Raw genomic sequence first — 14238 nt, 5'->3', positions numbered from 1 at the left:
GGGAAGCACAAGCACGCCTGCAGCGTTGCTTTCTAGCTCATGTACTCTGCGGATTCCCATGCAATGTGTCAATGGAAAATGCGACGCGACTCCTCGGGGCGCTGGCCACCCGCGGAAGCGCTGCCCAGAGAGGACAGAGACGGCCTGGCAGGGACAGGGACCCGGCCAGCGCGGCAGGTCCCCCTGCCCTGCCCGACACGGCTGAGCCCTGTGGGAGCTGCTCTCCCTGGGCAAAGGAAGCGCCGGGCTGCTCGGGGCCTCTGGACCGGGGGTGCGGGACCCATCCTGCGACTTGTAAACTGGGTGGGTGCTCTCCGAGAACCGACCTTTGCTCATGAGATCATTTATTCCTGTGTATAATATCCTGCCGTGCAAGGCAATGCTGTTTTCTACACCCTTCACAAAGCAGCTCTGTACAGAATTGAAGTTGTTGGTCATGAACCCGCCCAAAGAGTTTTTTGGTACACCGAGGGGCACTGGCTGGAGCAGAGGTCTCGGCAGAGCTGAAGACCTCTACGGGAGCGCTGCGGCTGCACCGTGGTTTCCTTTGATGCAATCGACCTCAAAAAGCTCGGAAACCCTGCCCTTTAGGTGTTCCTTTCTTTCGCGGCCTTATTTAAATATCCTGACATGAGAGAAAATTTTACCGCATTTATTGAAAGAGGAAACACAACAGGACGTGGGAATACACATAGAAAGATGTCCGGAGAAATAAAGTCCTTCGTTTCTCTGGGCTTCTTTTAATAGCAAAGTTTTCGGTAGAAAGTTGCTTGCAGCCACATAAAAGGGTGAGAAAATTGTTCTTCCACAAAACTTCCTTCTAATTACGGAGCATTTAATGTCCTGAGAGTAAATACTGATTCTGCCCATAACCGAGAGAAACTTGTAATCACGCCTGGCTCACTCCTCAGCTGATTACGAAAGATTAATAGCAAATATGCGGTCAGAGCTAATGAACATGAACTCGTCTATGACATTCGGCCGTTCCGTAATTATGGGTACCCGTTTGTCATTCCAAACCCCCTTCCAGGGGTACCGCCGGCGATCATTAGACCGGGTACCAAGTCGGGCTGGGTGACGGGCGCTGCTGCGGGACCTGCGGCTGTCCCGCGCAGCCCAGCGAGCGGGGACCCCGCCCCACCTGCCCGGGCTGCTCGGCACGGGCCCCCCCGAGCCCCGCAGTGGTGCCGGCACTGAGCTTCACCTCCATGGCCGCTGCCTCTCCTCCCATGCGCCCGAGCCTCCGCAGGGACAGTAAACACAGCCCAGCTCTGGGGTTTTCAGCGGCGCGGAGTTTCCCTGTCCTTCCCCCCGACGCTGACACTTTTCCCAGCAACTTCTTGCCCTCCGCGCCCAAGAGAGAGCAAAGTGTGCAATACACAACTGCGGAGCGACTGGACTCGGTCCAGAGGGGTAGGGATTGGAGTTGTGGTTGAGGTTGTGGTTGGGGCTGGAGCTGGAGCTGGGAGTCGTCTTCGGAGCTTTCTCCATTTCCAGTACTCCGCGCTCCTGCATTTCCATCCCGACTCGGTGAGAGAGTCGAGGGAGACGACAGAAGGATTTGCCACCTTCTTGGGAAGTGACCGCGGGAACAGCCGTCAGCGTAAGCAAACTCCGCTTTTTAACTAGGCTGCCTTACCACGACATGAGCTGACACTGCACGGGGAAAAAGCCACATCTAATGAGTGCCAGGCTCAGCATCTTGCGCTGCGCACAGCCCCGTGCATTTTCCTAGCCGGGAGCGATATCGGGGGGAGTAAGGAGAGGGGGGGGGGGGTGGGTAAAAGGAGGGTTCTCCCAGGGACCGACAGCTCAGTGAAGACAGGGCACCCCTTTTCCCATAGAACAAAGCCTATTTACTCCATACATCACCGGGAAGAAGGGAGGTGGGGAGGATAGAATACAAAGACTGGGTTGGGGTTTTCCCCTTCTTGCAGAGGCAACAATGAACTGGAGAAAGTCTCGCTGTGGATCCGGTGAGACCCCTGTCCGTGGCTGTAAAAAAGGCCCCTGCCGGCGGCCTCAAAAGGTCCAGTGGTACTCGGCTGGCCTTTTTGAAGCCGCGAGCAGGAGGAAGGGTGAGATGAGGAAACGGGGGCCTAGGTTGGTCCGGAGGGGCATCACCGCTGCTCGCCCGCCCAATCTCCCCCCGCTGCAGCGCCGGGGCCGTGGCGGGGCGGGAGCGCGGCTGCGGGGCGGGGGTGGGAGCGGAGGGTGGGGGCGCCGTCGGTGCCGGCCGGGGGGCTGCGAGGCGAAAGGGGCAGTGCGGGCAGCGGGAGGGTCACATGTTCCGACGGCAGCCTATGAGCAGCCCCCCGGCTGAGGCAAACTAATCTGGGGCCGGCCGCCCCCGCCCCGGTCCCCCCTCCCAACCTGGACTTCGTTTTTATAAACGTACCGCCAGGATCCAACCTGTTGGAGGCAAATAACCATCCGCACCATGCCCGGCCGGGGACCGAGCCGCCGCCGCCGCCGCCTGCGATGTGCAAGGCCATGAGCAAAGCAGCGAGCTGGGACATGGACGGACTGCGCGGCGACAGCAGCGGCGGCGGCGGCGGCGGCGGAGCCCCCGGGCAGTGCCGTAACTTTCTGTCCTCGCCCGTTTTTGGGGCGGCGCACACGGGCCGAGCGGCCGCCGCCGCCGCTGCCGCCGCCGCCGCCTCGGGTTTCGCCTACGCCGGCGGAGGGGAGCGCTCGGGGGCGGCGGCGAGGCCCGACCCCCCGACCAAGGACTGCCCGGGCTCCGCCACGCCGGCCGGCGCCCCCGCGCTGGGCTATGGGTATCACTTTGGCAATGGATACTATAGCTGCAGGATGTCCCACGGGGTCGGGATACAGCAAAACGCCCTGAAGTCTCCCCCCCACGCCTCCATTGGCGGCTTTCCCGTGGAAAAGTACATGGACGTCTCCAGCTTGACCAGCACGAGTGTCCCCGCCAATGAAGTCTCCTCCAGGGCAAAGGAAGTGTCCTTCTACCAGGGCTATACAACCCCCTACCAGCACGTTCCTGGGTACATAGACATGGTCTCAACGTTTGGCTCTGGGGAACCGAGACACGAAACATACATTTCAATGGAGGGCTATCAGTCCTGGACTCTGGCTAATGGCTGGAATAGTCAGGTTTACTGTGCCAAAGATCAGACACAGAGCTCGCACTTCTGGAAATCGTCCTTTCCAGGTACGAGAGGGGGAGAAATGGTCTGAGCAGAACACCCCCGCGCCTCCTCCGCCTTCCCGTCCCCTCCCCCGCCCGCGGGCTGCAGGGGCGGCCTGCCGAGCCGGACACGCTGCACAGACACGCATAGGGCAGGGTGGGGGCGGTGGATATTCTCTTTTTCTCACTCCCCCCTCGGCCGTCTACCCCCGAGAAAACCCTCACCCTCTGCTTTCCATGCCCGCGGGACCGACCCCAGAACTTCCCCGCCACCAGCGCCAGGGCACCCGACCCCCGGGCTGCGAGCTCCGGGCGGCCCCGGGCTCCTTCTCCCGCTGCTTCCCTCGGTGGCCGGGTTTAGAGTCGCGTTTGAAGTTTGCAGGACGGCGGCTCGAATGCTTGCTCTCCTCTGCCTCTGCGGCTGGCCACTGATCCGGCGGCCCCAGAGCACTTAAGAGACCGCGAGCAGTGAGGGCACAGAGGCACAAACCACATGCAAACAAACCCGGGGAACTCTCAGCAAAGCGATTTCTGTGTGTGCGCTGCCAGCAGCGAGCCGCTCTCAGCCCCCCAGCCAATGCCCCACCGCCCTGCATGCTCGGTTAGCGATGCATGCCTGAAAAGTGATGACAGTCCATCAAAGTTTTGGTGGGGCTTTACTAGAGTGCAAATAATGTGGCAGTGTAAATAATAATAAACTGTAAACAACCCGGCATTATTTATTTGCCCATGAAAACCAGTGCCCAACAAGTATCGGTTGAGCTTTAAAAGCCTGTAATAAAATTCTGATTTTTCACATAATGTCTTTTACAATAGGGGACGTTGCACTAAACCAGCCCGATATGTGTGTCTACCGGCGCGGGAGGAAGAAGCGAGTGCCGTACACAAAACTGCAGCTTAAAGAACTCGAGAATGAATATGCCATTAACAAGTTCATTAACAAGGACAAGAGGCGAAGGATATCCGCAGCCACAAACTTGTCTGAGAGACAAGTTACCATTTGGTTTCAGAACAGGAGGGTGAAGGATAAGAAAATAGTCTCCAAACTGAAAGACAACGTATCCTGATGCATTAATTGCGGACAGTGATGAAAATATACACTCAATTTACCACCAGCTAAAGACTTTTGAAAATACTTGAAAATATATTTAATTTTTTTTTTGTCCTTCCAGCGGTGGCGAAATTTCGGGAATTGTTTTCCGTGAAAGTCAGCGTTTTTCTCTCAGTGTAAGGGAGTGTTGACAAGTGAATTATAGTTTCTTCTTTTTGAAAATAATAATAATAATATTAATATTAATTATATTTTCTGTTCTTCCCTCTAGGCCAGTATAAACGAATTTAAATATGTTGAATGGTAAAAGCTATAATTTTTTTAATGCTTAAGTCTTTGGGGGGTATTCTGTGATTTTTCTTTTTTTTTTTTTTTTTCCTCTAAGCAACAGCCAGTGCCAGAAAGTGTCAGTTTTGATTTGGTATCGTAAACTTCAAAACACGCCGAGTGAAAAAAAAAAAAAATCAATCGGAAATGCAAGAAAGCCGGAATAAAGACCCGCGGCAGCACCCGGCTTCTGCCAAACTTGCCTGGCCCACTGGGACCCGGAGAGAATTGAGTGCAGGGTTCCTGGCTGCAGCAGAGTTTTTAATTACTTTGTCAAGGAAGGGAGAACCTCTCGGAGCAGTTGCGGGGCGCAGAATGGCAGGCGCGTCCCGCCGCGCTCCCCGCTCCTGCGGGTTTGGGGTCGAGCTCGGGTTTGCGCCTTTTATCCGCCGCAGTTTCGCTTTCAGTGCGAGGAGCCCGCGCTGTCCGGCTGGAAAAGGAGCCCCGGCTGGAAAAGGAGCCCCGGCTGGAAAAGGAGCCCGGCTGGACAAGGGGCTTCCCTTCTCTTGTCCCGCGCAGGGCTGAGCGCTCCGCGGAGGCGTAGATCGCGGAGCCCCGGGGCGGGACGGCTCGGGCAGCTCGGCCTGCAGCCAGAGGAGAGGCTGCCCTGCAGAGGTGTGTATGGACCTGCACAGAGCTGGCGGGGAATGCCCGCTCTGCCCTGTTTGTCCGGACCAGCCCAAGACTCTTCTACTTCCTCACGCCCAAAAACTCCTTGATGGACAAGCGAAGGTCACTGCTAGGTTTTCATTTACAAAACTAAACGGGTGTTTATGACAGAAGCAATAAATAAGGAAATTCAAAAGATGCTGTAATTTATATGGGCCGAAAGGCTAAGATTTTGTCGATTTTTTTATTCTTTTAAACCTAGTGTGCATGTTGTGATATACACAGGGTGATCAGACACGCTAATCAACAACCAGGAAAGAGAAGCGGTATCCTCTCTGTTAATGTGCCTCATTTAATTATTAAAATGTGTTCCAAACGAGTATTATTTATTATAATATACTATTGGTCTAAACATTTTGATTAACCTTGTATGTGGTAAGACATACGATAAATCTATTTCTCCATAAACGATTTTTAAAAAATTTGTCTTAAAGTCAGCTTTTACTTTGTGTTGGAGATACAATCTGAACTTCAAAACTGTTAACGATGTTGCAAATCTTTTCCTGAACCATCTTTAATAAAACGATTTCTTTTCGCTGTATATAAAAAGAGAGAAAGAAATTCGCCTTCTTTTGCCGCAGGGGGTTTCACGGGCTCCAGGTCTGCCTGGAATCCTCTCAGGGACACAGGATGCCTTTCCTGGCAAATGAGAGGTAGATAGACGGGCATTAAAGGATGAGGAAGAGCATCCGAGGGTGCCTCGTCGGCAGCATAGGGTTTTAGTGAGAAGGAAATGCTGCCTGCAGAAGCACAGGGCTGGGAAGCGAAGGGCTGTGTGTCCCCTGTCCCCCCGAGCCCCGCTCCGCCTGCCCTCGGCCGCCCCTTTGTTCTCCCTTTCCAAAACGTCCCGGCACTTGCCGCTTCCCCGGGCCGGCCCGGAGCGGTGCCTCCGTCTTCCCCGCAGCCGCCTGGCTCCATCGGGAGGTTATCTTCCTCTTCCTCCGCCCTCTTCCTTCCCCTTTCTACTCCACTCGCACGTTCATGGCGTTTGTTTTCCCTGAAAGGACGAAAAAAGTCAGTTTCTGAGCAGTTCAGATTTTATCGCAAAGCGCATTTTTGTTCAATTCTAATATAAAAGGACACTTGTGCCGCTCTTCATTTACGTGCCTGGAACAGCCCGCTCTGCTGATGCAACCTTCTTTTCTCCGAATGTTTTAAATTCTTGTCTTCTGCCCCTTGGCACCCCACTCACCCGCACACACTGCCATTAGTTCTGCGGAGGTTTTCCTCCCCCGAGCCTCCCTGCGGACGGACGGCCGGGCACTGCCAGAGCTGTTTTGTTTCCCGGCCGCGGAGCCATCGCGGGCTGCTCTCTTCCTCCTCCCAGGCTTAACCTTTGGCTCTGCCGGGCTCCGCGCTCTCGGAAGGCGCAGCTTGCCCAGCCAAAGCCGCCTTCCTCGGGCAGAATGAAACCCGAACTGTCTGGCAAATCGGTACCAGATGGAGAGGAGTCGCTTTTTAGTTTCCTAAGAACGGGCAGAATCATTAAGAAGCCAGCAGCTACCGGCAGGAGGAAGATGAGGCGCACATCTGCCCCCCTACCTACAGGCTGAAATTCAAAGGTGAAATCAAAAGGCTGAAATTAAGCCTGGAGCTGGGGCGTTGGTGAGCCTTGTTCAAAACCTCCTGGGCCGGGCTGCAGCCGCGCAGCCCCAGCCGCCCATGTTCAGAGAAGAGGCTGTGAAGGTTCCTCTGAAACGAAGCGCTCGTTATTGCGGATAATTAACATGTACCTCGACAAAGCGAATTGCAGATGCACAGCGGCGCAGTGATGCACTGCTGGGCTCCTGTCAGGCAGCGCTGTTTCCCAGTCATGTCTGAGGCAATCCTGCCATCTCCTGGACAACCCCCGGCATAGGCAGGGGAAGCCTTCCCCCGGCTCCGGGCGCCGCGTTTCCGAGTGATAAACGAGCGAGGGAGGCTCGGTCACACGCAGAGCACCCTTCGTCCGTGAACGGGAGGACTGTGCCAGTGAAATTACAGCGTGTGGTCAGCTCTGATGTCCAGGCCTATCCGGACGCCTGGTTAAAAACCAGAGGGGGGAAAAAAAAGAGCGGAAAAGAGGAAAGGAGCGTGTGAAGCAGGCCCCCGGGCCGCCCTGTTCCTCAGCGGCGATATTTCCTGTACAGACACAGGCGGGGGGACACCCGAGGCATTAACACGCCGCCCCCAAACCAGCAGCCGGATGGGGCTGGAAAAAGCAGCACAAGCCCGTCCGAGGCTCTCCCTCCACTCCAGCCCGCTCCCCTCGGCTCCGAGGCCAGCCGCCTCTGGAACATGATGTTTCTCTAAATGTTTTTCCATGTAGATTTAAACACTTTCCGTAACTGTGAGTGTCTCCAGCTATTTCAGGTTTTTATTATGTTATCTTTTTTTTTTTTCCTTTCTTTTTAATTTTTTGTATTAATTAGCAATTACAAACGACTTGAATATTAATTGAAAGCTCTGTTTTCTCTAACCCCATAAAAGTTAGTTTGAAGTGTCACCTTTCTTTCCGGTAACTGGGAACTCACATCCATTCCTTGTGTTTATTGCAGACAAAAATATAGCCTTTGAACTGAATGTTCCTTTTCTCTTCCAAGAACCGAAAAGCAGCTCTTTTGTAAAAGGCGATTATGAAAAAAAAAAATATTTCCCATTTTCTAAGGGAACACAAAGTTAGAATACAAGTCAGCTAATAAGAGGGAGATTCAATTGGTAGACATAATTCAAACAATAAAAATTAAAGGCAGTGGTCAGCAATATCCTCCAGCGGTGCTTGTGTGGTCCTGTGTGGTCTAGGAGAGAGCAATCATTTAAAGATTTTTTTTCCAGGGCAATGAAATTACTGCAGAATTTCCCTCAATTTCCCATTAAACTGAAAGATGAATTTGATTAGGACAATGTCAAGAAGGGCAGCGTCTCTGATCTCGCCTTAGAAATAAAACCAAGATTAAAACTGTGATTAAGAGGATAATAACAGGGAAAATTAACCCTACATGCTAACTAGGTTCAAGTTTTTAACCGAGGTAATGAAAGTGGCAAAGCCCAGGCATTAAGGCTTCGCTGGACGCCGGGTTCGCACACACCGGGGGGACCTTGGGAGAGAGGCCGGGGACAGAAACCCCACTCCGGGTGGCGGATCGGCCTCAGCGTCCCGCGGGTTTGTGGGCGGCGGGCAGGGGGAGCCGGGAGCGCGGAGCCCGCGGGTGCCCCAATCCTTCCCCAGCTCCCTGCCAGGGCTCCGGGGGCAGCTCACGGGGCCTTGTCCCTTCTCTGTCTCCCTAACCGCACGGTCTGGGAAAGGACACGGGCAATCTCCTGTGAGGATGCTCTCACATATGATTTAATAACTATGGGGTTATGGGGAAATGAGAGAGATAATGGAACAAATGGGCTCTTTTTTGATCAACCAAAAATATAAAAATATGTGTAACTCCCCAAAATAACACAGTAATAAAACAGCGAGGGATGATTTTCTTCTCATGGGAGAAAATCTCCTCACACACAACCTGGGAGATGAGGCTGACTCTCCCCTCCCTGTGCCCGCTGCTGCGTTCATACCCTCTCTGCTGAGGAGCAGACCCTGGCATTTTCTTTCTTGAAGTCTTCCGAATTTATTTATTTGTTTATTTATTTATTTAATCTCAGAGGGTTGCCCAAGCAATTCCGTGTTGTTGCTGCTGTTGTTCTCTGTTTGTTGATGTTTGTTTGATTGTATTTCAAAGACAAAACAGATTCCGAGTTTTAGAAGCGTTGCTCGCCAGAAGCGCTTCCAAGTGAAGATGAAAGGCAAAAGGGGTAAAAAGGGCAGACGTGCGGACCTGAGAGAATGCTGGTCAGTAGTGTGCCAGAATGACGATCTCGGTAATATCCCATCCATTTACACTTTATTTGCACGCATATGCATATCATGCAGTTGGGGCAGAAGTACACACGTATGCCCAAAACATCCACATCTCACAGACATCGCAAGTTCTTTCCAGCCCTCGGTGCCCACTCTTACCGTGGGTATCAGGGTTCTGGCCCGGAGGGCGCTGCCAGCCGGGGGGCACGGCCGGCACGGGCTGCGCCGGGGCTGCCCCGTCCTCTCGGCAAATGTTTGTTTTCCGCGCATCCCTCCGCTGGCGCCGCAGCTCTGCCAACCCACCCCGGCCACTTTTATAGAAGCAGAGACCGTGGTTTCCCCTCCCCCTTGCGAGCTCGATATTTTCATATTTCAAGTGTTATCATAAGACTTTTTAAAAGTGGGGGTGAAGAGAAAGAAAAAAAAAAAAAAAAAGGGTGGGGAGGGGGGGACTCTGTGGCTCGGTCGCTGGAGGCGGTGCTGAAATTACCGGCTTTGAAGAACCTGTCTGCAAAGTTTCGTCCAATCGTTTCAGGCTTTCCGCTTATTCCCTGTTGTAACTAAATACCGCTGTAAGAACAGCTGAAGTCCTTTGTTGGAAATGTGTGATCGCAGTCTCTACAGATCTGGCTACGTTGGTTCTCTCTTGAATTTGCAATCGCCAGATTCCTTTTATTTTCCTAATTTGCGGGCTAATGGCAGTCAATTGGCGGCTCTGCCCACCATTTCCTACCCGCGGAGCTCGATCCCCTGGACTTGCTCAAGTTCGTGCGCAGCCCAGCCGCAGAGCCACGCGTTCGGCGGCGCGGCGCAGCCTTACCTCCCCGGCTCCGTTCCAATCAACATCGGCTCCAACGGCAACAAGGAGTGCCTGGAAGACAACAATAAATATTACGCCCACGATACGAGCTCCAAACAAGAGGAGAGATGCAGGCAGAGGCAATCTTTTGCAAATGACCCAACTGTTACTCACACAGCCAACTTAAAGCCCGTAAAGTATGACCACTCGAGCCTGCAGAGAAGTTTGCACGGCTCGGCTGCTCTTTTTGAAGTGAATTCCTGCAATTCAAGCTTAAAGGAGGACATCAAGAATCCCGTCAACTTGAACCTGACAGTTCAGCCCGCAGCAGTCCAGTCATGCCTCAGACCTTCAGTGCAGGATGGTATGCCTTAAACATCTCGCTTAAGTTAGAAGAGACCTATATATATATATATAGTTCTTTTTAAGAGATGCCTGTAATTACTTTGTAACCCTCCATGTAACTTTTTCTGAGCAAAAATCACTGAATCTGACTCGGAGATTAGATAGAAATTGTGCTGTCAGATTTGCTTTGCCCAGTTTTCTGACCTAGTTTAGCTCTGATATGTTGCGGTGGTTTTTTTTTTTTTTTGTTGTTGTTGTTTTTTTGTTGTTGTTGTTTTTTCTTTTTGGTTGGTTTTGGGTTTTTTTGGGTTAGTTTTTTGTTTTGCTTTGTTTTGTTTTTTTTTTCATATTCCTATATTTGCATAACCAGACTTAATCCACTAAATTATCGACGTGTTTGTTGTAGGTTTGCCTTGGTGCCCCACCCAGGGGAGATCAAGAAAGAAACGGAAACCATACACAAAACAACAAATTGCTGAATTGGAAAACGAGTTTCTCCTCAATGAGTTTATTAACCGACAGAAGAGGAAAGAACTATCAAACAGACTGAATTTAAGCGATCAGCAAGTTAAAATTTGGTTTCAGAACCGGAGGATGAAAAAGAAAAGAGTAGTTATGCGAGAGCAGGCTCTTTCTATGTACTAGAGCAGAGTCCACCCGTTCCTGCATGAACTTGTGCCCGGAGTGTTCACCCCTAGAGTAGAGCGTACGCGCAGGGAATCGCGGGCAGTGTGTCTTTTTACCATTTAAACCAAATTCTCGAAACGCGTAGGACCCCTCCGCAAATAGGCAGCGCTGAGTTCTTAGCCAAGATGAAGAAGATGAGCCGGACCAGCACGGAAACATGTATTATCAGCTTTTTACCTTTCTTTCTCCATTTATATAGATTTTGTCCTGCATCCCACCCACCCTCTCTTTCCCCGGAGAACAAGCGGTGCTAAACTAAGATCGATTTCTTTTATCTGTATGTAAACACCATTTTGCAGCAAAATAAAGGAATAACGCCTAGTAAAGACGTCAGCTCTGTGAGTCCCGGCCGCTCCCTTCATCTGCTGCCCTGCACGCAGGGCCAGCCTGCGGCGCCGGCTTGTTTTGTGGTTTGGAGTAACCTGCGCGAGCAGCGATGGGGAAAGTGGTTAGCAAATAAACCTTTTTCTTTAGTCTTTTTTTTTTTTTTTTTTTTTCCCCTTTCCACCCTGCCCCCCGGAGCCGCAGACCCGACCGCAGCCCTGCGGAGCGCGCACGTGACAGCCGCGCAGGGCCGCGCGTACCCTGAGCGCGCACCCGGCCCCGCGGAGCCGCCCCGACGGCGCAGCGCGGCCGGAGCGCTGTGTGCGCCAGCCCCGGGCACGGCCGAGGGCTCCCGCCCCGGGAAAAGCGCCCCTCTGCCCCCCGCGCCTCCCGGGCAGCGCGGGGCCTCCCCCGGGGCCGGGCCCTGCCCTTCGCCCTCCTGACTTTGGCCTTGTCCAGGCGCTGCCCCGACAGACGGACGGCGGGCGGTGCCGGGACACAGGCCCGGGCTCAGAGCGGCTGAGGGCAGGCTGGGCCCAGTCTCACCCCGAGGTGCTGCAGGCGCAGGAACAGCACGGAGGTTTTGCTGATTGTTTCACCAGTCAGCCCCCATGGCCGTTTCTGCATAGATTTGCATGAGGGAAAAGTGAGAACGGGTTCGGGATTTTGCCCAGATTTAGACCTCAGAGGATAACCCAACCAGAGGGGCTGGTAGCAGTGTCTAAGCCGTTTGAACACTGTTTTGGGACGAGATTGAGATCGATTTTCCCCGCATCTTGATGAGAGGTTTTCCCTGCCGAGAGCCGCCGGCCTCTGCAACATCCGAGCAGGGAGACTGGCCAGAGCTCCAAGGCCTGAGAAAAATACACATTGCCCTTAGTCTGACACCTCAGAATATGAATTCTAAAAGAAAAATCTCACGGATTCATAGGTCAGTATTAAAATACCTTTCGGCTGCAGTTTCAACCTAAGTCTTCGTTTCTTAACGAAGAGCGTTTCCACGGCTCCCAGCAGTAACAATAATTAGGCTGGCAGAGGCTGGCTTCTTTTCTGGCGTGTGAAATGGGCTCAGATATGGTTGTTCGTGGCGTATACAAAGAGTCTAAACAACAGCAAGGAACGGCACAAAGCTACTACCTACTTACACAGGCAGATAGCCTTCCCAAAGGCAATAAACTCATTATTATTTCATAAAGAATCATATTTGAACTTGGCTCCTACTCACTCCAGTACGTGCTCGGGAGGGCACGGTAGTCCAGATGAATTTGGAGCTAAATCCCGGATTCCTAGGCGGGCAGAGACGCAGCCATTTTCCCGAAAGCTTTCCAGGGAGCCCCAAAGGTAACGCTTGGGTGGTGTTTCGGGGGGAGAAGGAAAACCAGCCCAAAGCATTTGTCGCCACTCTTACCGCCCGCAGTGCCCAATGCAGACAAAACCCTACCTCGCTCATGGCGGGGTGGCTGCCAGTAGGAAAGCGGGGACGAAGCCTCGGCGGGTGACAGCTCCCCGGGGGCAAGGGACGCACACCCAGCCATCCACAGCCACAGGAACCACTCCTGGGTCCCTCCAAATCTTGGATACGTTCAGCCTCTGTGCTGGGAGTTGACGCATTGCGGACAATGATGGTCTCTTCATCCATCCAAGTGGCATTCCCTAATTAAAAACCTAGATGCAACCCCAATGATGCAAGCCAGGAGAAGAGCAAAAACCAGATAAAGTCCCTTTTCTTACCCTCTCCTGGAATACTACTCTGACGGCTACAGTCCATGAGAAATTGACCCATTGCTGTTCTTCCCCATCCTAGTCCTCCCCAGTACAACCCGTCCCTTTCTTGCATGGGTGATATGAAATCCGAAGAGGAACCTCGGATGAAAATACGTGAAAGGCAATATATTATTTATTAAACGCATCTGATGTACGATGATGGCTTATTGTGAAGCAGCTCCTAGTCTAAATCGCCTACGGAAAGAGAAAAGGCAGAGGAGGTAGGATCTAAATTGCGGTTTGTTGAGAAAGTCTGTGTATAATGTGTCTCCGTGTGTGCCCGTGTATCCATAGATGCACTCATTTCAGCAGTGCCCGTTGTGTGTAACCGCGTGTGCACACTCAGACGTGCGTGTTTGTGGGCTCACACTGCGCACAGGCACATCGGCGGTAGAGAATGGTGCATGATTTCACTGATGCCCACACTCCAGGGCTCATCCCCTCCTCGGCAGCGATGGGCGAGGGCAGCGGCTCGGCGTGGGGAGGCACACACGCGTGGCACAGCCGCGGGCGCGCCCTGCCTGCGCACACCCAGCCAGCCAGCCAGCCAGGCGGGCTGTCCCCTGGGCACACGTGTGCACAAGCGTGTGCGACACGCCGGCTGGGCGGCAAGGAGATGCACCCGAGTCGGGGGGATGTACTCCACGCCCTTCCACTGGATTATTTTGGGTGCCTCACCAGGTGCCCCCTGTGCCGGCTTTGCGGGTGTGTGCGGGGCGGGATGGAGCGGCGGGCACCCGCTTGCTGCGCCCACGTCCGCGCCCCTCCGCAGCACGCAGGGGACGGTTCATCCCTTTATTTACTCAAACATAAACATCTTTGCATTTCCACCGCAGCCTAAACGTGATAAAGCCCTTCGAGGAGGCTCTCCATCCCTCCTCTTTTGATAAGGCTGCAAACGCAACTTGGTTTGTTGGGAATGGCTCTAGATGCCTTTGTGCTTCCTAAAAGAGCATAAATAATTAAAGTTTGGCAGAGAGGAAAAGCTTTCTTGCAGAACTGTAGTGGCAATAAATGAAATGACTCAGAATCTCTTCTCCAGTCGGTTTTTACGAGAGCTGCCAGACAGTGTCTGTTCACGTTCTCCAGATACTAGGGGCGCCATAACAAAGTTAAGGTCAAGTTAGTGTCTTATCTTGGGTGGCACAAAAATACCGCATCTTCTCCAGCCGGACCGGGTATATTTTTCAGCCCAAACGTTACGCAAGTCGCCTTAATTTCCACGGAGAGCATTTGGAAATGTCTCTTGGACCTGAATACTTGGTGATTCCAGGCAACGACTGCAGATGTTT

General features: G+C 52.9%; 2 protein-coding genes across 2 annotated transcripts; both read left to right on the top strand.

Moving 5' to 3' along the window:
• The first annotated feature begins 2493 nt into the window (after positions 1 to 2493).
• Positions 2494 to 4221, top strand: HOXD13 (homeobox D13). The gene is made up of 2 exons (XM_059476346.1): positions 2494 to 3178; positions 3971 to 4221. Exons 1-2 carry the CDS (start codon positions 2494 to 2496, stop codon positions 4219 to 4221), a joined length of 936 nt encoding a protein of 311 aa, XP_059332329.1.
• Positions 4222 to 9628: 5407 nt separating this feature from the next.
• Positions 9629 to 10816, top strand: HOXD12 (homeobox D12). Its single transcript, XM_059476444.1, has 2 exons — positions 9629 to 10190; positions 10578 to 10816. Exons 1-2 carry the CDS (start codon positions 9629 to 9631, stop codon positions 10814 to 10816), a joined length of 801 nt encoding a protein of 266 aa, XP_059332427.1.
• Positions 10817 to 14238: the final 3422 nt, after the last annotated feature.

The sequence above is a fragment of the Ammospiza nelsoni genome, chromosome 7 (assembly GCF_027579445.1).
Source record: "Ammospiza nelsoni isolate bAmmNel1 chromosome 7, bAmmNel1.pri, whole genome shotgun sequence".
Lineage (NCBI taxonomy): Eukaryota > Metazoa > Chordata > Aves > Passeriformes > Passerellidae > Ammospiza > Ammospiza nelsoni.
The sequence above is the reverse complement of the archived record's forward strand: the minus strand, read 5'-3'. Positions and strand labels throughout refer to the sequence as shown.